This window comes from Fragaria vesca, linkage group LG1 (assembly GCF_000184155.1).
Source record: "Fragaria vesca subsp. vesca linkage group LG1, FraVesHawaii_1.0, whole genome shotgun sequence".
Lineage (NCBI taxonomy): Eukaryota > Viridiplantae > Streptophyta > Magnoliopsida > Rosales > Rosaceae > Fragaria > Fragaria vesca.
The window spans coordinates 7,010,064-7,034,405 of record NC_020491.1 but is presented as its reverse complement, the minus strand read 5'-3'; the positions used below and the strand labels follow the sequence as shown (position 1 = coordinate 7,034,405).

The following is a 24,342-nucleotide window of genomic DNA, read 5'->3' as shown; positions in this document are numbered from 1 at the left end:
CCATGTTTAAACTAACCAATTCACTTAACCCTGTCATTAGTTTAATCCTCTGCAGCAGAATAGATTAATGAGAATTCGGCTTGTGACTTGTGAGTTCATGGCAACGCCGACAACCCCTTATAAATAATGCAGATGTTGCAGTCGACGATTCTGTAGCTTTTATATGAAGTAAGTAATAATGTACTGAAACGAGTTCATTACTGTACGTGCTTCTGTAAGATACGAAAGCTTTAATTCCCATATTTGGTTTTCTGGGTAAAATTGAATTATAGCTGCTATTCTTTTCTGACCCATATCAAAACACTGTACCCAATTCATTTCGATCTGTATATCATTAAATCTTGCACAGGGTATCTAATTAATACATATGAGTCTTACATGGCCGGCTAGCTTAGTTAGTAATCATTTATGAATTCCATATACACAATATGCATGACCAAATTTAGAGAAGCAGGTTTCTGGTTTCGAAAAGCATTGAATACTATGGATCGATTTAGTGAGGAAGGTCTTGCCTAATATTGGATTGTATCATAAACCTAATTCATGAATAATACCAGACCTGCTTGTTAATTTACTCTATATATCTATGTATTCATATGCCCTAAAAGTTTGAATCATTGGTCATTATCTGTGAATTCTCAGAGGGAAGATTTTGCCCCAAACATATCTGGTCCAAGTTTCTTAACTAACAGTTAGCAACTAAGCACAACACATTGATTTCCCTTTCTTAATGCTTTAATCAGATACCCGATTTGACTTTGAACAAACCGCAATTATGTGGCGTGTGAAATTTTACTTAAATTTGTGACCATTGTTAGGGTTTAGTTAATGATTGTTCTTGTTAGATCTTCATCACTGTCTCCTATCGTGCATTAAACGTTAGCTAAAGCAAACAACATCATAAAGGACAGGTCGCGGTTTTAGAGTTGATGTACTTGTCCTTCAATTTTGTGGATCTCCGCCCTCTATATTGTTATCTTGTAGTTTACCGATCATGCGTTTAAACAATCTAAATTGTAATCATATGATTATCGCGCTTACAATCCATCTTTCTACTTATATATGGTCTGATATATTTGTCTAAACAACGTAAATGACTAATTATTTTTCGATTTGACCCATTAACGCATAAACAAGTTCAATCATTTAATTATATTCCATGGCGTTCTAACACATGAAATTGAATAATTGTTGAGAACAAGTCACCTTATTCTTTCTTCTTTTGTAAGCGTTCACTCTATACCGGTTGGTTATTCAAAGAAGGAATTCAAGGAAAGCTTTTACCTAGGTTGATCCATCGACCCGACAACAAGGACGTTAAGGTGGGGCCCAATGACAACTGCTGGGCCGGACTGAATTTAATGATGGGCCTACCCCTGTCGTGCAAATTGGTGTGGGGCCCAATAGAAACCCAACCAAGTGATGCGAAATTCACCTGACGTGGGAACACCAACGGCCACATCATCACGTTCGTGGTCCTCACTTCGTCAACGGGTCTGATTTGCTTCGAGGTATCAATCTCTTTCGGTGTGAGCTATACACGCAATTGGGCCCCCCCTTTCCTCCATCAGTCCATGTGGGTTCTGATTTTGACCCTTTATCTAACACAGGGTTTGACTTAGACTGCTTCCCCATGCCCATGACTCCATGTCTCCTCTGTGATTCTCTGGTAGTCGATCTGTACAGCCGATCGGAAGGGATTCAGAGCACCGATGGAGCACCAATGGAGCACCGATTTAAAGATTGAGAAAGTTGGAGTTCGAATCTTTAGAAAGCTTTATTTATTGTTACGCGTAGAAAAAAAATACATATTTTAAACCTTATTAACATATTCAATTGTAAAACGCTGAAATGATCGACATTTGTAATAATGGGTATAGGTGAGAAGGTCGGAATTCAAATATTTAGACACGCTTTCTTTATTATTTCGTATAAACAAAAATACATATACCAACAACAAATTATGCGTATCGACACATACAACTGTAAGACGTTGAGATTTTTGCTACGATGGGTATAGGGTTTAAAACTTCAATCGCTTGTCTCTACATTATTTCGTAGATAGCAAATTTATATTATAAACTCTTGCATTCATATCCGAATAATGACATGACCGTGATTCGACATATTGAAGTGCTCAGTCTAACCGTCTAACTGTATGAGTTTCTTTTTCTCTATTTACTAGGTAGAAATGCTAGGCAATCAACTCTTGGAGGAGAAGAATTTGGCGTATAGTATGGACATGGATTTGCACTGTACGTAGCCGTGTGGAGTGTTGTGAATGAGGGATTATCTCACAGTGTTCTTCCATTGTCAACCAAAATCTGAGGGAGAGCATGTGACATGATGAGGACGGTGGATTTGGTCCGACTCGTACAGAGAAATCAGAAATGGTCGAGTTATGTCTTCATCACTAGTAGTAGATAGCACACATTGGTGAATGCATAGGCCTCACATATTTGATCCTTTTGTTACATTATTATGTAGGAGATGTCGCTATTGCTGGCTTTTCGAAGTGTAAATTTACTTGATGGACCATGGATTGAACTGTGGTTAATTTGTATTTTCAAATTTTCACCTTAGATCCCATACAAGAAGCTACAGTACAAGTATCAGCAAAGGGATCCCAGTAGCACCATTGAAAATGGTTTCAGAATTTCAGGTAGGCACATGTAATACAATTGGTATAGACAATCCCAGTCACAGATTTAACCAGTTTAAACTCACATCTTGAAACTCATCGGAGGCTCGGAGCAAGATAACGATTTTTGTAGAGTTCGATCAACATTCCAGTAAACCATTTATATAAACGTAGAGTGAACTGAGAGAACAAAATTGGGTGCTCAACCACCGAAAATAAAAAGGTAGCCCGACTGTTCAAAATGATTGTTATCGGCCTACATCTTCACTAGTATGCTAGTATGCCATAAACCAGCCTATTGCTGAATTGGGCATCAGGATCGATATAACAAAGCTGTAACAAGTAATATGACTCTATCGAGATCAACCAAACAAGGATAATATCATAAGTATCCCTTTAACTTAGAGGACCATCAGTTACTCTAAAACAAGCATACAACACATGCGAACTGCGTTAAAGTATTCACAATGATTACCAAAACAAGCTTCAACGATCTGCATCTCCCACAACTATGAATGTGTTGGTATCAGGATCGGCAATCATGTTTTCCTGTTAAACTTCCTCTTTTTCATTCCTCCTTTCTGCCTTTCTTCCCTCTTCCTCTTCTGTGCTTGCTTGTGAAACGAACCCCCAACCAAGGAAGGTTGTTCTTTTAATGCAAAGCTTTTGGCAACATGTCCCAAGTGAAGTTTCTTGGCTACAAAAATTCTCTTCAGCTCACCACGGTGGGCAGTGTAGGCACGAACCCAAGAGCAAAATGCATTCTTGGCCAGAGGTTTTATATTTGGCTAATAAAAGAAATGAGAGACTATGTTAGTGATTCTCAATTATTCTATATCCTTACTTCCTTACACCTCAACATTTGCCTAGAAAACTCAAATAGCAATTACTTTCTACAAGTATCTGGTCTCTATCAGTGACTTGTTAAGGTTTAACATAAATGGAGCTGATTAAGACTGTTATTAATCTTGAAGATGATCTCTAAACCACTCTCCCAGCTAAAGCACAACACATTTACACTTGCTGCACATTAAGAAAACTCTGGAGAAATGAACTACCTGATCTGTAAACGCTTCAAGTGCCTTTTGCAACGCCAGCACCCAAGGATGTGCATCAATGGAAACAAACTTCCTGATATGCTGCTGACCATATAGTGGGAAACTATCCAAAACTTTGAGGAGTGGATACTCTACTAGAGACACACTATGCTTCTCCAACTCTTTCAAATAATCAATTTCAATTGGCTGTAAAAATAATATTGAATCTCCTCTTTCACCCAGGCGAGCCGTTCTGCCAACCCTACAGCATGGATAAAATAAACGTCAGGCCCTACGCTCAATTTAATATCAACACTCACATAGAATATACATTGATAAATTTTTCCTAGGGAAATTCAAAGAAACTACAGAAACTATCAACCCTACAAAAACTATTTCCCCCAGAATATTCGCCTTATAACAGGCACCAAGAAAGCAATATTATTTCGGTTAACAAAAAAATTCTATTAGTTCTCAAGCCTGAAATAATTGAATCTAGTCTTTTTATCTACTCATGGGGAAACTCCGGAGCATATAGGGGGTTCATGATGAATGTGAATGTCATACAATATTGCACAATACAAGTTATAATAATCCCTTTTAGACCAAAAGGGCGAGAACAAACCAAAACTCTGGCTGTTTGGCTCAGAATATTGCACATGTGAGAAACATAAAGGCTGAAATCTAACATACCTATGCACATATTCAGTAGCCTCGCCTGGAGAATCATACTGTATGATACATCTGACTTTGGGGAAATCCAAACCTCTTGCAGACACATCTGTGGACAAAAGAAGAGCCGACTTTTCTGTTTTGAAGGTCTCGAATGTGGTTCTTCGATCCACTTGTTCCATATTGCCATGCAACCTGAAGGTCTTGCATGTAAGAAATTTCTGCTTGAGTTCTGATCCTGGTCCTGAATTAGGTTTGAACTGGAACTCACTTAACAAGGAGTAGTGAAAATCCACTGCATCACATGTTGAAAAGAATAGCACAATCTGTAAAATGAGTATGTGAGTAACTTGATAAGGTAAGAACACAAAAGATGAAGCTGAGAACTGTAGAGATAGACTCAAACTAAGTTTAACAAAAAACAAACACTAAGTTTAACAATAAAAGAAAGCATTTTGAGGAATTCAGATTGTGCAAACTAGGATTGATCACAGAGGCATAAGGATTGGCTATGGATACTATATCCCAGATTAAGATAACAACAAAGAAACTAGCTTCTCTAACAATGACCCCTGACAGAATGGAAAGTTGAGAAGTAGGCTTACTTTTTCTGAAGTTTCTCGCTCAAAAAGATGCTTTAGAATGGAAAGAAGTACAGCAAGCCGTGCGTTACATGGTACTGCAGATAAATTGATCAAAATTACTTACTTCACCATGTCTAAAATATGATTTGGATTACCCTCCAACCCAAAAGGAAAAGACAAAGAACTATTGATACACACCTTTAACATATCTCTGAGTCAATTGCGATGGAAGTTTATAATCCTCATTAGTGGAGCCTGTTTCCTTAACCGAATGTTGCGGCTCCTCTGTGTCAGAATCCGAAGACCCTAGAGGTTCAAATTTTGTAATCGACCTCGTCTTCTTGTCAGGCATACCAATCAATACAGGTTTCTCCAAGCTCATTTTTGCAAGATGATTGACCTTTTCATTCAAGGTCGCAGACAACAGCAAATTCTGCCTCTGAAATTCAAATTTACTCGACGCATCACTATCCTTGGCATGTTTCCTTGAACCCAAAAGTTCCAGAATCTCCTCTATCTCCTTCCCAAATCCCAATTCCAAAATCCTGTCCGAAATGCAAATAATACAAAGCTAAGTAAACCACTCCCTCAACATGAACCAAAACATTAAAGCACTAAATAGTATAGAATAACAATGGTAGAGTAGATAATGTGGCATACCTATCTGCTTCATCGAAAATGATCCACCGTAAATTCGAGTGCAAAAACGACGCCGTATGCTTCAAATGATCCAACAGCCTTCCCGGGGTCGCAACAAGAATAGAAATGCCTGTAACAACTCAAAACAATCCAGTAGGGTTTAGGGTTTATGGTTTACATCAAAATTCAAAACATTTTCGCAACCGAAAACTGCAAAAAGTCTCCACATACCTTTGCGCAACCGGGCCTTCTCCTTCTCCCTCTTCTCACCTCCCATCACATAACCAGGCACAATCCAATGAAACCGGTGCAGCAGCTTCTGCAAAATCTCATAAACCTGCAGACACAGCTCTCTCGTCGGCACAAGTACCAACGCAAACGTCCCATCGGAGCGCTGAACCCGAGGCTGCTGCAAGCTCAGGTGGTGCACAACCGGAGCCAGATACGCCACCGTCTTCCCCGTCCCCGTCGCCGCGTTCACCAACACGTGGCGGCCGGAGAGAATCACCGGGATCGCCTGGGCCTGAACCAAAGTCGGACCTTTGAAGCCCAACCTCTCTGAACCGAAAATCACCAAAATCAAATTCAAATTTTTCGAAATAAAGATTGAAATTTTCGCTATCAAAAAACTGAGGTTTACCTTGAAGCTGGTCGCATAGATTTGAGTGAAGGCCGAGGCTTGAGAAGGAAGAAGCCGAGAAAATCTCGCCGTCTTCTGCCTCCGTGGCTTTCGCGCTTTTTTTCTTGACGGCCACCATTTGCTGAACCAACACCCTAAAGTTCAGAGCAGCTCAAATTTTGTCTCGTATTCAAAACCCGACCCGAATCACTGAACCGGGTCTGTATTTACAATCGGTATCACCAAGCCCAGCCCATATTTTATAAGGAAAAAAATAATAATAATGCTGGCCAAGGGAAAAGTGGTGCGTGTAGGCGGTTGGAGGTCGGATGGGCCCAGCGGGTCAGAGGGTCTACCTTTTAAAACTGGTCCGTTTGGGTATTTTGGTCTTTTACGATCGAGGAAAAAAATTTATGCGGGCTAGGCGGTTGGAGGCAGTGTGGGCCCAGCGGGTCGGTGGGGCCCACCTTTTAAAACTTGGTACTCTTTGGGTATTTTGGTCTTTTAGGTTCGGAATTATTGTGGTTTTATTAGATACAGTTGAATTAATCGAGGTTTTTTGGATCGGTGAATTGAGATGGGGTCGGACGAGATCGATAGCTTGGAGAAGGGTTTGCTGCCGGGGAATGAAGAAGAGGCGGTGCTCTATGCGGCGTCGTTTCGGGAGATGGAGGAGAGTTTCGTGAAGTACCAAACAGCGCAGTGGGTGCTGTACTCGGCGCTGTTGATATTGGCGTGGGGGATTGGGTTCTTTATGTTGCTGTATCTTCCGGTCCGGCGGTTTATTCTAAGGAAGGATATCCGGTCTAGGAAGCTGTATTTGACTTCCAATGCCATTGTCTATAAGGTAAGGTTCGGTATTTGAAGTTTTTTTAGTTTGATTTGGTCATTTTGGTGTGATTGTATTGTTTAGTCTTGGATTGGTTGAGTGATGAGTTTGTTTGGTTTAGCTCAGGTTACGAGGCCGGTTCCGATTCCGTTTTTTGGGGTGTTGAAGAAGGAGAAGCATGTTTTGTTGGCTTCGGTGGCTGATGTTGTGATCGAGCAAGGTAAGGCATTGGCAGTTTACTGCATTTTGTTTCGTGTAGGCATATATTCTTGTGTGATTGTTTTGCTTGGTATTGGGGGTAGTTTGAGTAATTGGTTGCATTAGAACGGCGTCGTTTGATTGATTCTGACCTACTTGATGTTGTATTGCATGTGGATTTGCTATTATCTTGATGCTCTTAAAACTATACATTAGAAGATATATGAACGAAGAACACCTTTTGAATTCTTCTTCCCTAATGCTTGTATTGTTCATAGGCTGTTATATGTTGAGGAAACATCTTATATAATGTATTGTAACTTAATTTTGCTTGTGGTTTTAACCTTGTAAATACGATTGTCGTACTCAGGATATCTGCAGTCTCTCTTTGGTGTATACTCACTTAGAATAGAGCATGCTGGTGTCAGAAGGCCTCCAAGTGATGATGTTCAAATCCATGGCATTGCAAATCCAAGTGCTTTTAGGAAGGTAGCCTGAGTTCAATCAACACGTTCTGTGATATATTTTAAAGGTTAAGCAATGAGAGTCTTTATCTTCATATCACTTGCAGGCTGTCCTAATGCGCCTTTCAAGCATGACGAATGAGGTTTTCTCTAGACAAGTTTCAACAATGGAAGATGTTCCAAATTTGAGGGTACGCGCTTATATCATATTGTTGTGCCGAAGTATTAATATAAACATCACAACTTATAACCAAACTAAGTCCTGAACAATGGAAGTTGAACCGTTGATCATGCTTTTGACAAGCATGGTCAGGGCATATGATTTAAATCCTTGTTACTGTTTGCGGTGTCATATATGCTAATCAATTGTCTTTCTCAAGTTTCATCTCTCTCTCTCTCTCTCTCTCTGTATACTTACTAACCCTTGGTTCTTTCTACTGTCAGCTTCAGATGTCCCCATCAAAATCTGTAAGGCATGATTCATTTTCATACCCAGGGGAGCTAACACTATTGCAGAAACTTGAGGAAGTTGGAAGTTCCGTAAAGGTATATTTACTAAATTTTGCCCATGTAACTTTAAAGTCGGGTATGCTCTTGTTTTTCATTATGGACTTCCATCTGATGTATATTACAGAGGGTCCAAAGTTTAATTGAGGAGCAACACTCTCAAACAGCAGAGCGTATAGATTGAAGGAAGTTGCAAATACAAAGGGAGTATAACTCTTCTAGTTCGTGCCTTGCCCTTGCTATTTGATGGACGTTTGTCTCATCTAATGATCCCGAACTGCATTCTTTTACAGCTCACTAACAGGCCATGTTTGTTGGTCACTTTGGTTTCTCTATCATTTGCAAATGTAGAAATTGACCCATGTAAAATAAATTTGATGATTCCCTTCTGTTATTTTCATGAAAAAATTACTCTGCTGCTACATTATCTGGAAATCGTCATTCAGGTACAAGCATTACAATTGCATTATTGAACTCTTAGCAATTTAAGAGGAAGGAAAAAAAGGTATTCGAAGCCGCTCATTGTATGCATGGATAGATTAAAGTATGAGCTCATGAGATTAACATGATTTGACTTGTAAATGTCCAATGCATGTTCTTGGTTATTCGTTGATGAAATTTCTCATATGTACTGCATGTTATTAAATTGTGTCTCACTCGTTGCACCGTCAAATTGGTCATGAAGGATGGTTATAAATGTTAGTAATGCGATACTCATCATGTATTACATTAAAAACTTAACATCTCTATTACCAAAAAAAAAAAAAATTACTAATTGGGATATTGAAGCAAACTAAAATATTAAACTCACGTATGGGTTTCCAGTTTGCTGAAAGAAGTGAATGACTGATGTTCAAGTAGGCCGGAACCCAATTCCATGGAGATCCCCATTCTTGATCCTCAAAGGGATTTGGATTTTAGGGGGAGAAGTTATAGGGAATGCAAAGTCACTTATAATTTTGACAATCCAAAAACATCGAAATATTGGGGGAATGCAATGTCATTCTGAACTTTTGCAATCCAAAAACACATTGGCAGTACATTTGTTGTATGTATGAATGTTTGAAACAAAAAACTTAAAATACATGTGTTTATATGTTTGAATCCCAATGCATAGAAATGTTAAGATGCATAGAAATGCGCCGTAAAAATGTCCCTCATCTTCCACCATAAGCTAAATTTAGCTTCAAATTTAACTAAAAGAATGAGAATATTCTATAGAATTGTTTTTTAGCATACCAAACTCTTCCACAATAAGCTAATTCCTTAAATTAATAGTATTTTGGTTTTGGAAAGACTCCCGCTAAATCCTAAGGCAAAGACATTTTTTTTTCTTTTGTCATATATTTGTTTAAATCAATAATTAATCATGAAAAAAAAATTATATAAATATATTTGATATGAGGCTTATATGAAAGATCTCATTGAAATCTTCGCTATAGAATTGTTAGTAACAAATTTTTACTTTAGATGATAATGTAAATTGGAAGGACAAATCTAAAGTTGAATAAAATAGTATTAGTTTGAGCTTACAAAGCCAAATTTGGCTTACCAATTAACTCAAGCCAAATTTTTTCATTGAGAATTGTAATATAGCTTATTGTGGGAGTAACGATCCGAACCAAATTTGGTTTTTTAGCTTTATCGTGAGAGTTGGTAGACAAAGCAAAATTGAGATTACCAAATCATATAACTACATAATGACCAAATTCAAATGCATAAACATGAAACAAGATACTTAAGAGTAAACAAGTTTATATTACCAAATCATATAACTACAAAATGGCCATCAACACTATCTTCTTATAAGAGTACCAAAACTAATCTCATAACAAAAACACTAACAGAAGTCCTTAAATTCCCTCTTGAAAAGAAAAAATAATAATACTCTTAACAAACTGCCTCCACGGCCAACCTTTTCACAATACCGCCACAAGTTGTGGAACCAAACATGCTTTCTGATACGTCAATTGAACACGCCTCTTTTCCAACACATTCCTACAAATCATGTACAGTAGATATTATTAGCTACAGATAACAAGTAACAAAGAGCGAGAATGGGGAGAAATACTAACCTTTTGAAGGATGGACAAAGCAGTTTTGCTGTCACAGGTGCCTTCCTTAAATGATCCACAAGTTCCTTCAGGGTTTCCAAAGCTTGCAAACTTGATAGCTGAAATGGAACGACCTTGGCATGCTAGTTCCAATGTGTGATTCTCATATGCATTTGCACAGATTGTTCCAACTCTGATTGTTTGGAAATTCACATATGATGGATTGCCTCCAAATTCCTCGAACAAGACCAACGTGTTCTCATCATCTTGTAAAAAGGATCGCGGAACATGATACCTTCAAAATAGATTCAAGAATTGTCAGTTAAAATTGAAGATAGGATATCAAGTAAATAGACAAACCAGGTTGAGAAAAATGTAGTTACCATCTTTGAGTTGGTTTGCCACAGTTGAATACACACTTGTTGTTATCGTATGTACCACGGTAGTCACAAGCCTCAACACTGCAGCCATCTTCTGGAGCCAAGTAACTTGGCCAATATCGCCCAATGCTATGACCATTCACCCAAGCATGGCCTTTACCCAACCCTTGTAAGTCCACCACGACTGGTTCAGTTCCTAGGGGAGCTTTGAAAGTGGTCTGAAAGACACAATTTAGGGTTTAGGGTTTACATAATTACCACACGTAAATATTATACACATCTGAATTTAGGGACGTCGTACCTTATACCAAGTCATCGTCCTGTTTTCTGGTACACCTTCAACTGACCATTTACGAGAAGCAGAGCTAAAGAGCTGGTCATTCATGCCATGGAGTCCAACCTTGTACGACCATTTGCGCTCAGACAAATTCTTGATCACTGTTTCATCTCCATTTTGTCCAACCAATTCAACAGGACCAATAATTCCAGTCTTGATGTCCTCGAAACCACCTCCATAATTCTAGTCATGATTAAACAAAATGCATCAGTAAAGATTATATGTATGTATTAGTGAATCACAATTGTTTTACGAAAATAAAATTTTGTATTGGTACGAACCGGAAATCCAACAGTAGCACTGAGCAATGAAATTGTGTTCACTCCGGGAACCAACTTGATAGGTTTCTCGAAAACGTAGTTGAAGACGTTATATTTGGCCCATTGGGAACCAACATGTTCTCCATTAACATAAGCATGAAGAATGTAACCAGTTTCATTTATCCTCAATGTCATGTTTCCAATCAAAACTGGATCATCCTTACTGATTTGAACACTGTAAAAGATAAACTCAGATCAATTAGTTAATCAAACTGATAGAATACCTTGATCATGTATTGTGATACTCAGTTAATTAGATTATATACCTTGTCATGTACCAAAGATAATCACTAGCATCATTTGCAGCTTCTTTTTGTTCCATAAGAAGATTTGCCACAACTTCACCTTTGCCAAGAAGCTCGGTGTCAATCCTCTCGGGCCTCCATGACCATTGAAGAGATTGAGGTTCATCCTCAGCCTTGTTCACACTTTTTACTTTAAGTGTAGTTTGGGTGTTTACCTAAAGAGTAAAACAAAATGGTTAAAAATGTATGCACAAAAAGAAAGAAAAGTAATGGTTTGTGAAAAAGAGAAGCTATTAGATATACCTTAGCAGTGTTGTATGCTTCTTCTTTGCAATCAGGAAGAATACTAACAGACCAAGCCGGAACGATGTGTGTTTTTCCTTGGAAAGTGATTGTAGCATCAGCACTGTTATTTGCATTGCCAAAAATGCAGCTACTGGACTCATTTGTTGCAAACACAGTGGTCTAAAGAAAACATTAACAACATTAGTATAAGGAATCCTTAGTATAATGTTAAAATTGATCAGTTTAGAATGTCATTGAGTTGTGTGAAAATGGTTTATCTACTTACCGAGACAGAGTTACCCAATTCTGTGGTGGTAATATTGCCATAGGTGAGAGTATGTTCCATGGATTTCAAAACCTCATGAAGCTCTTTCAAATGCCCCCATTTTGGTTGATTCAGATGACCATACTCATCAAGAGGCGCATCATAATCATACGAGGTGGTTATGTAAGAAGCTGCTGTTCTACCAAAGTTTGTTCCACCATGATACTGAAAACAGATGCATATGTATATCAATAAGTATCATCGAAAAAGAACTGATCGTGTCGAAATATAAACTAATGTACTAATTACCATGTAATAGTTCTGGAATGTGCCTCCATATTGGAAAAACCTTGCAACAGCAAAGGCAACGTCCTCGGCAGTTCTGAGTGGATCTAAACCACCCCAGCTCTTGAACCTAATTTCATACATATATTAAGTTAATTAATTAACAATGAAAAACCACATTGATAAGTTCTGCAATAAAAATTCACTTGTAACTTACCAGCCAGTCCAGTTTTCAGTCCACATCTTAGGAGTGTTGGGGTTACTTGGCTTAAATTTATCACAATACCAGCCATTGCATGTGTTTATCTGATAATTAGAAATAATGCAATTAATTAAACAACAATAGAAGAATAATATAGTAAATAGCTAGGCATAAAAAAAAAGAAAAAAAAAGGTGTACCATTGATGCTGGAGCATCTGGTTGTTGACACATAATCCATGGAACTCCAATGTTCAGCGATTCAGCAAAATCTGCACACCAGTTGATGTATGCTTTACCAGCATCACCATAGTATGACTCCACATTCCCATATTCATTTTCAATCTAATCAAATAAGAAGAAACTATTCAATACATCGCAAAATAGTTGTGTAAATAAGCAGAAGATACATTGATATGAAGAGCCGGTACAATATATGAAGCATGCATATATACCTGAGCAATAATGATAGGGCCTCCTTGAGATGCAAATAGTTTCTCCTTCTTCATCATATCCACGATCAAAGTAGTGAAATTCTTCATCTCATTCTGCCAAAAACAAAATAAATAATAAGTACAAAAGTTCAAGACTATAAATCAAATTAGTTAAAGTGAAAGTGATTCGAATTACCATGAACACATCGTTTTCTGTTCGAATCTGGCAGTTCGGAAGGTTATGGAGCCAAACAGGAAGTCCTCTATTCCATCATTAGATATGAATCAGTAAGTCAGTCACAGTGTTCATAGTTAAAGTTCTTTATAAAATATCAAAAGGAAAACATACTCACCCATAATTCCATTCAGCACAAACATATGGACCAATCCGAAGAACAGCATAAAGTCCTTCCTCTTGAACAGTTTTGAGAAACCTAACTAGGTCAAGATTACCAGTAAAATTGTATTCACGACGAACTGGTTCATGCGCATTCCAGAAGACATAGGTCTCAATGGCATCGAGTCCACCTTCCTTTGACTTCCTAATCAAGTCTGGCCACATCTGCAGTCACACAACATAGCAATGAACAACTTGATGATCATGAAAAGACATGAAGAATGATGAACAGTAGGCTAAACTAAACACTAGGGTTTACTTACTTGTGGTGTGCTTCGAGGATAATGAATGGAACCAGAGTTCAAAATCCTTCGTTTGCCATCAATGATGATGGCTCTGCCATCATACGAAACGTCTGTGGCATTAGCAACAAAGCTGGAGAGGATCACAGAAAGAATGAAACAAAGAGAGAATGTAAAACTCTTGGGGAGAGCCATGGTTGTAGAGAGGAAAGGGAGAGAGCACGAGTGAAGAGAATGATCAGGGTTTTCATCTATATATACGAGAACATAGCACCTGAGTTCCCTCGTTGAAGTGTAATTGAGATCAAATAGAACACCGAGTTGATAGAATGATAGGATAAAGAGTAATTAATGGTCGAGATTAACATTACTGGAACTAAGATAGTGTTCTAGGAGTTGTAGAAATCTTCTGTATGGAGCCAAAATACGTGAAAAATATAATAGAAGGTTATCCATTTTTATCCAAATATGGATTAGTAAGAGTTTGGTATAGTTAAGTCAGGAATTCATCACTGAATATTTGGTAGAGTCTGGATAGTAAACTATGCGTAATTGTGTTTAGTTCAGAGTTTAAGACCATTTAGCACTTGAAGTCGATTGAGGGAGCCAGAAGAGTTAGAAGACGGTATTTGATGAAAAGTCTAATAGAAGTTCATTATCCAATTGTGGATAATTAGAGTTTGGTATAGACTTATAGTCAAGTGTTAGGTCTTTGCTTTATTATTGGACTTCTATTGGGCTCTCAGCTCTCTGGTTATGTCTTTGGCCCATCAGCCTCATCTGGTCTCGTTGGCCTATTTCACATTTTAATAGCAACTATACATTTTCACAAAGGAGATAAAACATTGTTGTTGCATACGCAAAGTTAATAATTTGTAAATACTTGTGTTCTTCACATCTTGAATGATAGACGATCCGCAAAAGCAGCTGTAGTAGTGCATGCCCTTGTTTCAAGAGGAGAATGACAGGTTATTCACATTTCGTTTGATGGTGATAGGTCATAGGTGGATTAAAAGCTAAGCAAATGGTAATTGTTAGATTCCTTGGGAATAAGCTACAAATGTCTCATAAGTTACCCATACTGAAGTAAATAAATAAAACCAACCAGAAAACCGCCCTTTGTTCAAAGATAAAATCATATGTTCTCACATTTTCGGAAAAATGTTTAAAATGTCTAAAACAATTCAGATGGAAGCAGTATTTTCGCTAAAGCTATTTCGTCTTGATTTAAATACACGTAGAAAAACTAATACAACATAATGGAGAGTTATAACTAAGCTAGTTTATATTTAGTCTGGTCAAACCCAATAAAAAAGAGCTTCACACAAAAGGAGAAATCACTGTACCACATTAAAATCCTACACATTAATATACACTAAATAAATATCTGATCTCGCACTCAGATTGGCAAAATCTTAATCAGGGGAAAAAGGAAATTCATTCTAAGGAAGATAGTTACATTAAAAATTGGATGGACAAATAAATAGCCCTTATTGACTGATTTGGAGCTAGACAGATCAATATAGAACCATACCTAACTAACCATACCATCATAGAGTTATAAATTACCTGGAATCCAACTATTAATCATCCCCATCACGGATGATCATAGCATTATTGCCACCTGAATCTTTTTGTTGGACGATGAAGTTCCCGTTCTGGTTCCCCTTCATCATGATCATCGTGTACTTCCCCGGTAAAGCTGTCATCTGATACTAATGAGGCCACAGCTGCCCCTTCTATGTTTTCAAAATCAGAAATGCTAGCATTGCCATCCCTATATCTTTCTTGTGCCAAGTATTCACCACTTACATGATCACCATCATTCTCTTGCATATTAGCCAGGTGGACCCCGAAACTTTTTAGGGGCGACCCATGGTAATAACACATAACTCGAACCACACGATCCACCAACTCTAGCTCCTTGAAAGCAATACATATCAGACACACTAATACATGATCATGAGCGGATGACTTTGTTGCTTTTGCTTCAAAATGGTGGCCATTATTTTCATACTCTTCTTTATCAATCACAACGGTCACATCAGCTGCATAGTAAACTGCTTTTGTAATTTCAAAAACAACACAGACAACCAATCCTATTTTCTCAGCTTTCAGATTTCTAGGGATTCTTATCAAAATTTCACACGTATCACCAGTTTCATGACCGGGAAGCACACTTACATCCACCTCACCCCTATCAAACCACTTCGGAACTTCAATTTCCAGGAGACTTGGAAGCATAAGATCCCAGGACAAGACATGTTGATCTAGGCCGGCCTGCACCACCTGCAAGATGCATATGGTTGTGATAACTGTTAGTAGTCAAAATTTTACAAAAAACATAAATAATTATATTTGTACATATGGAGAGAGAGAGAGTGAGAGAGATGGAGAGATGGAGAGATGGAAAACCTGATAAGGTAGTGCTTTTGCCATCTTCGACACCAAGTCTATGCCAAGATTTTCCATCAATCTATTGCAATTAGACAATTTCATACTTGAAAGAAGTCCCGGAGTGTCTTTCTGTTCCAGTATGTCTGACAATTTCGAAAATCTTTCCAACGATTCGCAATCATCCAAATTAAGATGATACAGATTTGGAGGAAGTTCTGAAATATCTCGAAGGCTCTTACAACCACCCAAATTAAGAGAAACCAGATTGAGAAATTTGCCGATGCATGCCGGAAGACTATCGAAACTGCATCCTGATAGATTAAGTCTTTCCAATGTGGACTTGCAATCCAGATTCGTTAGAGAATCAGACACCACTGATAATTTGCATCCTTCAAAACTTATTTCCTGTAGCTGGGGAAACAATAATGAACCAGGATGATCATTCCCATTGTTTGAATCAGTTGGAAGCATCAGAAGAAGAGATTCTGAACTTGAGGAAACCAAACCGCTCGCCCTACTTGGAAATGTAACCAGTTTTGGGCACCAAGAGAGGTCTAATTCAAGGAGACCTTGCAGCCCTCCGTAAACACCGTGTGGCACATTTGTAAGGTTTGCACATCCTTTTAGTCTTAAACTTTCAAGGCCAATGAGATTTCCAATTGACAAAGGCAATCCTTCAATGAGAGTTTCAGAAGCGTCCAATAGCAACAAGGAAGTGAGAGAACCAATTGACGGAGGCAATTTTTCAATGAGAGTTTCAGACAGCTCCAATCTCTGCAAGGAAGTGAGATTCCCAATTGATGAAGGCAATTCTTTAAGAGGAGTTTTAGACATGTCCAATTCTCTTAAAGAAGTGAGATCACAAATTGATGAAGGCAGTTCATTGATGAGAGTTTCAGACAGGTACAATTCTCTTAACGAAGTGAGATCCCCAATTGATAATGGCAATCCTTTAATGGGAGTTTCCGACAGGTTCAATAATCTTAACGAAGTGAGATCCCCAATTGATGAAGGCAGTACTTCGATGAGACTTCCAATCGCATTCAAAGTCACCAAGGAAGTGAGACATCCAATCGAATAAGGAAATTCTTTAAGGAGAGTTCCAGACAGCCCCAGTTCTGTCAAAGAAGTAAGATTTCCAATTGTTGAAGGCAGTTGTTTGATTGGAGTACGATCCAACTTCAAAACTTCCAAGGAAGTGCAACATCCAATCCAGGAGTGCAGTTCTTTTATGCCACTGTAACTTAAGTTCAACGTTTTAATGGACTCAATCTCGTGCACAATGTTTATGAAATTCTCAAGCCTTCCACAATCGAAAAGCATAAGATACCTCATGGATTTCCAACTAACTTCCATTGGAACAGTCTCAAGCCTATGGCAGTTCCCAAGACTCAAATAACGAAGTCTATCAAGGAATCCAACAGAAGGATGCACTTCAACTAAATTTTTGCAGCCAAATAGATCCAAACTCTGTAAGTTTGGGATTCCTGATAAGTCTGACACTTTTGTTAAGTATTGACAACCACCAAGATTTATTGATGTCAGATTTATCAAACGCTGCGAAACAGATATGAAAGATAGATAAACAAATAATGGAGAGGAAGGAACAGATGAGAAGCCAGAGATAAACATGTGCATCCAAAAGAACATACCTTTGTATCCATCTCCCAATACTTTGATGCCACTCCGAGGCATATGGATTACAGAAAGCTCTCTTGGAATGGTATGGGATGGCAAAACTTGTAGGGGACAGTCAGGCCAATCAATTACCCTTAAGCTATTTGGCAGACCATCAACAACTCCAGAATAGCGTCCCGCTCGGTATATGATAAGTTTAAGATTTTTCATGCTGGAGAAAGAAGTAGCACATAAACATATCACATCTGAATCCTCGGGTAGCTCCACCTTGATGCCTCTAACGTTGTTTGTGCCCTGGTACGAAAATGCAATAGTATTAACACACCAAACTCTCTTCCTAGGGTTTATGAATTTAACAAAAAAATACATGAAGATGAGGTAAATTAAGATAAGTACTTACAATATTATCTACTAGAACACGGTAAACATCTTCATGAAACCACAACCTGCTACGATTTCCAGGGTCATCGGGTGACTGTTCGTGAACTATATCTCTACCCATTTCTTCAATCAAGTCATGCATCCAAATGCAATCAAACTTATCAATGCTAATGAGGGCCTTTTCTATGAGCACATTAATAAAATATTCTTCGCTGCCACATGCATTAATAATCTTTATCACGTGTTCTCTATCTTCACCTTTAAAGAAACATGCAATGTCAAGAAAAGCTTCCTTCACTCTGTGATCCAATCCATCAAAACTTATCTTCAGAACATCTTTAATTTCACGGCTTTCGGAACCATCTAATGCAGCTTCCCAAAGCTCTACATTTCCACCGCGTAGAGAAGAACCTAAAACAGTCAAAACTAATGGAAGGCCTTGAGCGTATCGCACTGCACGTTCTGTGAGTTCTGCATCAAATTTTTGAGCAATTGAGTTATAGACAGCTTTGGCAATTGTTGTCTTACCAATTCCACCAGCCCCCATATCCCTACCATATGAACATCTCTTCCATCGACACCTAAAAGCTTTTGTATCGCTTGCACACGATGTTGTATTCCTACTTGGTACTCGGCCACATCCAAATCTGTATTGTTGACGTGTTCCTTTGATATATGTTCAATGATTTCCCCAATAATACTGGATTCAGAGCGATGCCTGGACAATTAGAACAACACATAATCAACATTTAATCGAGAATATAAAAACACATTCAGATTTACAGTCACACTCAAAATAAAATATCGTATGTTTTGGACAATAAATACAGTTTTTACCTGTTTTTGTGCAAATAGTCATTCTCCCTTAAATATTTATCTGGTTTGAAATCAAATCAACTGTGTACTTTATTAAAAATAGTATTGTCATTTGTATAATATTGTATAAGGATTAATTCATATTTTGTCAAAATAGAAATTAACGTACTCATCGAGAGGCCACCCTGACAAACTAGCTGCTTGGAAGAGAGCAGTCTTCCATTCCTGGACCTGGTCCTTATCTTTGAATTTGCGTTCCAGATTGGCAAGTCCCTCCCCAAAGCTACCTCTGTGATTTCGCATATCCGAGGGATTGACTTTGAAGAAAACTGGCAGAACGATTTGTTGATATCTTTTCTTGCAGTCGAGGATCTTGACAAGTTCATCCAAACACCACTTGGAGGAGGCATAGTTTTCAGAGAACACAATGATTGAAATCTTCGACTGTTCGATTGCTTGGATTAACGCTGGTGATATTTCTTCTCCTCGTATGAGCTGATCATCCATGAAGGTGAAGATTCCCTTCTCACGCAAAGCGCTGTACAAGTGACCTGTGAAATTGTTGCGTATATCATCACCTCTAAAACTCAAAAAGACATGGTATTTGTATGTAGGGGAACTCTCTTTAATAATCACCATGGAAAGCTGTGAGATAATTAGCAAGAGAGACTGTGAAAGTGTTTTTGGAGTTTGGAGAAGAAATAGGCGAGTTCATTGGACTCTCAAATCTCACGTAACTGAGAAAAGCAAAGGTGTTGAGAGGGGAAAATGTCCTTTCTGCCGCGTTTCACGGTGATAGAGAAAAAGTAGAAGGAGTGGATTAAACAATGACCACCCATCTGTAAAGTGAAAAATGCCAATGAGCCCACACACTGTCTAGGATTCCCACTGTCTAGTCTCCACTGTTCTCCACTGTTAAGTTCAGTCCCACGTTCACACCAGTTTTGACTAATTTTTCTTTTATCAGGTAAATTAACTGCGTGAGAACTTACGACCTTCTGTTTACTAAAACTAAACGGGAGATAATGTCACCAGTAATTTATTATGAAAAATGTTCGATCAGTACTAGTTTAAACATTTTATTTCTCATTTCAATAATAATATTTTTCATTAGTCCATTTCAATATAAGGTAACTGTTGTAAATATTATAATATATGTGGATGTCCTTTTAAATACTCATTAGTTATGTCCTTAATATGTAAATCATACTCCTATATAAAAGAGCCTAATGAGAATGAAAGTGACACTTCTTCCTTCTCCTACATTTTGTTCTTCTCTTTTCTTTCTATCTCATTATTAGTTTATAACACGTTATCAGCACGTTTTCGCTCATTCGTTCCATAAACTCCATGACGATTTATGAGATATTGGTGCAACTTTTGTTCCTTATTATCCATACTCACGATCTATGAGTTCACTTCTATTTTGATTATATCTTGTCTACATATATACTTTGTTTATATTACTCAATTCTATGTTTACAATTGCTTATATTAGTGAGCCTGAAGTTTCGCTAATAATTCTCAAATATGAACTTTTTGAAATTATGAACCTGAAGTTCAAATATTACAGTAGACTTGCAATTCTAATTGTTTGCATAAACCTGAAGTTTTGTGCATGTACATGTGATCTATTGTTCACAAAATTCGAACCTGAAGTTTCGATATTGATATTACTTTCATATGAACATGAAGTTCTAAACAACATAATTAGATCCATGATGATCTATGTGGTCTTGAAAAAGAGTATGAAAGACATGTATCTAACTGTGAAATATCCGCTTGAGTTTTGCCAAACATCGGTTGATCAGTTACCAAGAGCATGATATGAATAGACGCTTTTACGCCTTCTAATATGGATCATGATATGGCTATAGTTATGGCTTAACCATTTTCGGCCTATTGACGCATGCCTTATAATTTAGTGGCAATTTACAAAGCCCTCTTTGAATGGCAATAAGACCAAAATTAATCATATTAATCAGTCTCTTGGGAAATTTGAGCCATGAGTGGATGTCACTTCACCCAAGTTGACAATGTTTTTGTGGCTAAATTGAAATGTTAAAGACATGACCAATGGGGGTGTTCTTAACACCGATTAATATTAAGCCTATCATAATGGTATTTTGGACACCGAGTTATTGTGATTGATATGAGTGTCTTAAATTAAGGTTATTATACGAGTGTATATGGTTAATTTGCTTCCCAATAAGTGCACATAAATATTTTTCAGGTCATTAATCTAGCAATCAAATGTCATTGTTCACAATTATGTGCACCATTTACAAGTATTTATATATACCAAATTTCAACTATTAATAACATGGAAATTCATCGGTTTCTTTATGCGGTTTTGACCATTAACAGCCCAAAACATCATCATTCTTAGGTTTTGAATTATATGTATATTAATTACATTTTATTGGTTTCATTACCTAGCCTGGATGGATGTTTCCATAATAAGTAGTAGTTTTGGAATTATATGACCATTGATAACCTCTATTTATTGTTTTATCAATTCAGGTCTAGTAATTGGTTTTTTACAGCCTCTTTGTTGTGGTATTAGTCTTTCATGAAACTTATTGTTTCCATAAAATCTGATTTATTAAAGGGACTAAGGTATGTATTTTCCCATTTCATTATTTGCATGAATTTAATCTATTCATTTCACGACATTCTTCTTTTTATGAATTCCGAGAGAATTACAGTGAACTCCATAATTGAGACCTGAAGCCTCTTTATCCAACTACAGAGGGCCTGAAGTTCCTCACGAGTATTTTATGTATTCCGAGAGAATTACATTAAACTCCATAATTGAGACATGAAGCCTTTTTATCTAACTATAGAGGGCCTGAAGTTCCTCATGAGTAATATGATAAGTGGAGAAATGTAGGGTATCATAGTAACACCATGGACATAAATGAAGGACATAAGAGGTGTTCTCCCGTGACCATGTTTCTCGGTCCTTTGTAGGCTGAGACTTCCTCGCTTTATACTTGAGTGGAAAGATTAGAGGTTCTGATAGAAAAAGGACACATATATTGTTGTCTTTCCTCTACCGGTTGCATCTTTTGTGATATTGTCTAGAGTATCTGACCATTGGTAAGATGTTTTTGCTAGAAATCTGACTACCGACAGTTTTTTTCCCAATCACTCATCTTATTGAAAGATGGTCTTTATGCATATTTATGAGAATTGGAGGAAATACGTAGCTATTTAAGCTCTGCATGTACCCATTGCAAATACACTCATTGTGCATGTCATGAGAATATGACTAATTCGGCTCACATATATTGAAGAAACAATATCATGGTATGAGATTATGAAATTCAAGTATGTTTTATTTTTCTTAACTTTATTCTGTTTTGTAATTAAAATTGATCGAAACCTGGAGTTTCTTGATCAAACTATATGAGGGCCTGAAGTTCTTTGAAAATGATATTGTCAAATTATTGAAATGAAGTTTCTCAAAACTTATGTAATCAACAAGGACCAGAAGCTCCTTAGAGCTATACAATATGGTTTTCTTGTGATCCACAATTATATGAGAGCATGAAGCTCCAATTTATTTTGATACAATGTTATTGTGAAATTAGAGGAGAGAAACAAGATTATCATATTCGTGAATGTAACTAGACCAGAAGTTCTTATACTTCTTCACCAATGGAACTATAAGTTTCCATTCTCACATTTTACTTATCCTTGTTCCTTACCATTTTAGAGTTTGTTAATTATTTTCCTCTTCTAAATTTTATTGTTACTCATACGGGCCTGCAACTTTATAGCACGAACATATGAATTTCAAATGTCATGTTTTTGAACCAGAAGTTCAAATTACTGAATTATAGAACATAAGAATTCCAGATAACGTGTAAATTAAAAGCTCAAGCCCGAAGCTGAGTATGTAAATTAAATTAGTGAACTTGAAGTTTAGTTCAGTTATCTGGAACCTGAAGTTTCCGGCACCAAATTTATTTGAACTAGAAGTTCAACATATGAAATCTGAGTACTTGAAGTTCTAACATTATAAATTTGAACTTGAAGATTCGATTACACATATGATTAATGGCTCTGGAAGAGCACATAATATCCCCTCTTTACAAGAAGTGGTTTCAATATGGTTCCAGAATATGTATTGAGATCCCACATCGCCTGAAGGAGGGGAGGAGATGTGTTGCAAACATACCTCCCCATAGTGAAACTAATTTTGGGTTGGCAACTCAAGCACAAAATTGTAAAGCGAGCGAGATCCAAAATGGACAGTATCTCGCTATGTCGCCTATTACGTGTGTTAAATTCTACAATATAGTGAGACACATAATGTCATGAACCAGAAGTTCATTGAGCCAAATTAATTATTTTGACATGACTAGTTACATCATATTTTACCTACAGTGTTGTTTGAAATCAGTACCAACTTTTGATGCTTACTCATAGAAAATTGTTTATTAGGTGCATATTTTTTTGTTAGTTTGTCACTTTAATGAGACACTTCTCTTGTTATGAAAGGGAGAAATATTGTTTCTGAAGAACAACATGAATTGTTGTGGAATATTTACCTATTGTCTCATTTTGAGCTTGAGGAATATCACAGCTAGTGACTTAATAAAAACTATTAATGACAAAATTATATGCTAGCGGAAGAAGATTTACTTGGGTAAAATCCCTGAGACCAACCATATTAACAAAAATAACCTTGCCCCCGTTTGATTTGTGGGAAGAATGAGAATCTAAGTGACATGGTTCTCCTAACGAGAATGTCATTAAAAATGTCCGAGTTCCTTATATGGCGGCTACAATATTACACATACAAAAGTAAAAAGTACACCATCAGATGATGATATCTTGGTGATACAATTATACATCAATATGGTTGATACTCATGAATTTAATATTTTTTGACCTTAAACTTAGTTTATGTTTGCCACCAGCCAATGGACATCTTCACTCAAAAGGAAGTGATATACATTTAAACGCATTTTTATGCATGGTCAAAATAAGACAGTGTTCCCGCCGTTAGGGAGAGAGAAAAGACTACTGTCATTTGAATAACGGCGTGAATTTGGAGTAGAATGTATCCACTAGGTCTAAAGTTTTAAGCTCCTGAAAATGGAAGATTATACATGTCCTATAATGTTTTATGATATTATGAATATAGATCCACATTCGCTAGATATAATTCATCTATGAGAGATGTTTGTCGTAGAAATGACAATATTTGCCCCAGAAGTGGCATGGGTACCCGATATTAATAAGCTTATAATAGCTAATGCATGCATATAAGAATGTGTGAGATCTATGAATGATGATCATCGATGAAAATTTACATATGGTAGCTACCAAAGACCGTTAAGGACTGTATGATGCAATACCACGTTTCATTATGAATGTCGACAATGCATATTATTGGCCAAATTGGATAGAGGCAATTCCAATGAACTGAATATATGAACGTGATGAGATAATTAGACCTTTAA

General features: G+C 37.2%; 3 protein-coding genes and 1 pseudogene across 4 annotated transcripts; 1 reads left to right on the top strand and 3 right to left on the bottom strand.

Moving 5' to 3' along the window:
• Nucleotides 1–3,008: 3,008 nt before the first annotated feature.
• On the bottom strand, nt 3,009–6,335 carry LOC101303264 (DEAD-box ATP-dependent RNA helicase 17-like). The gene is made up of 8 exons (XM_004287611.1): nt 6,214–6,335; nt 5,805–6,131; nt 5,595–5,703; nt 5,133–5,479; nt 4,956–5,029; nt 4,372–4,676; nt 3,700–3,940; nt 3,009–3,429 (listed from the first exon to the last, which is right to left on the bottom strand). The coding sequence occupies exons 1-8, from the start codon at nt 6,329–6,331 to the stop codon at nt 3,181–3,183; spliced, it is 1,770 nt and encodes a 589-aa protein (XP_004287659.1). The 5' UTR covers nt 6,332–6,335; the 3' UTR covers nt 3,009–3,180.
• Nucleotides 6,336–6,724: 389 nt separating this feature from the next.
• LOC101302974 lies at nt 6,725–8,794 on the top strand. The gene is made up of 6 exons (XM_004287610.1): nt 6,725–7,039; nt 7,148–7,241; nt 7,590–7,708; nt 7,791–7,874; nt 8,128–8,229; nt 8,318–8,794. Exons 1-6 carry the CDS (start codon nt 6,770–6,772, stop codon nt 8,372–8,374), a joined length of 726 nt encoding a protein of 241 aa, XP_004287658.1. The 5' UTR covers nt 6,725–6,769; the 3' UTR covers nt 8,375–8,794.
• Nucleotides 8,795–10,080: 1,286 nt separating this feature from the next.
• On the bottom strand, nt 10,081–13,828 carry LOC101293526 (beta-galactosidase-like). The gene is made up of 15 exons (XM_004288950.1): nt 13,655–13,828; nt 13,348–13,556; nt 13,191–13,257; nt 13,016–13,108; nt 12,762–12,905; nt 12,579–12,667; nt 12,386–12,491; nt 12,098–12,301; nt 11,830–11,991; nt 11,548–11,741; nt 11,243–11,456; nt 10,926–11,144; nt 10,628–10,842; nt 10,266–10,539; nt 10,081–10,188 (listed from the first exon to the last, which is right to left on the bottom strand). Exons 1-15 carry the CDS (start codon nt 13,826–13,828, stop codon nt 10,081–10,083), a joined length of 2,472 nt encoding a protein of 823 aa, XP_004288998.1.
• Nucleotides 13,829–14,954: 1,126 nt separating this feature from the next.
• LOC101293237 lies at nt 14,955–19,504 on the bottom strand (annotated as a pseudogene). The gene is made up of 4 exons (XR_183834.1): nt 19,035–19,504; nt 18,069–18,767; nt 16,049–17,962; nt 14,955–15,922 (listed from the first exon to the last, which is right to left on the bottom strand). The product of XR_183834.1 is annotated as a TMV resistance protein N-like (transcript).
• Between the last annotated feature and the right edge of the window lie 4,838 nt (nt 19,505–24,342).

What these genes read in the sequence shown, in the direction of transcription:
- LOC101303264 (XM_004287611.1), bottom strand. Translation starts at nt 6,331, where the DNA reads ATGGTGGCCGTCAAGAAAAAAAGCGCGAAAGCCACGGAGGCAGAAGAC. An exon ending in TCTATGCGACCAGCTTCAAG is followed by an intron (nt 6,132 to 6,213) that starts GTAAACCTCAGT and finishes TTTTCGGTTCAG; the next exon opens with AGAGGTTGGGCTTCAAAGGT. An exon ending in TTGAAGCGTTTACAGATCAG is followed by an intron (nt 3,430 to 3,699) that starts GTAGTTCATTTC and finishes TTCTTTTATTAG; the next exon opens with CCAAATATAAAACCTCTGGC.
- LOC101302974 (XM_004287610.1), top strand. Translation starts at nt 6,770, where the DNA reads ATGGGGTCGGACGAGATCGATAGCTTGGAGAAGGGTTTGCTGCCGGGG. An exon ending in TGATGTTGTGATCGAGCAAG is followed by an intron (nt 7,242 to 7,589) that starts GTAAGGCATTGG and finishes TGTCGTACTCAG; the next exon opens with GATATCTGCAGTCTCTCTTT. An exon ending in AAGTTGGAAGTTCCGTAAAG is followed by an intron (nt 8,230 to 8,317) that starts GTATATTTACTA and finishes TGTATATTACAG; the next exon opens with AGGGTCCAAAGTTTAATTGA.
- LOC101293526 (XM_004288950.1), bottom strand. Translation starts at nt 13,828, where the DNA reads ATGGCTCTCCCCAAGAGTTTTACATTCTCTCTTTGTTTCATTCTTTCT. An exon ending in CAGATGCTCCAGCATCAATG is followed by an intron (nt 12,668 to 12,761) that starts GTACACCTTTTT and finishes TCTAATTATCAG; the next exon opens with ATAAACACATGCAATGGCTG. An exon ending in GGACGATGACTTGGTATAAG is followed by an intron (nt 10,843 to 10,925) that starts GTACGACGTCCC and finishes TGTGTCTTTCAG; the next exon opens with ACCACTTTCAAAGCTCCCCT.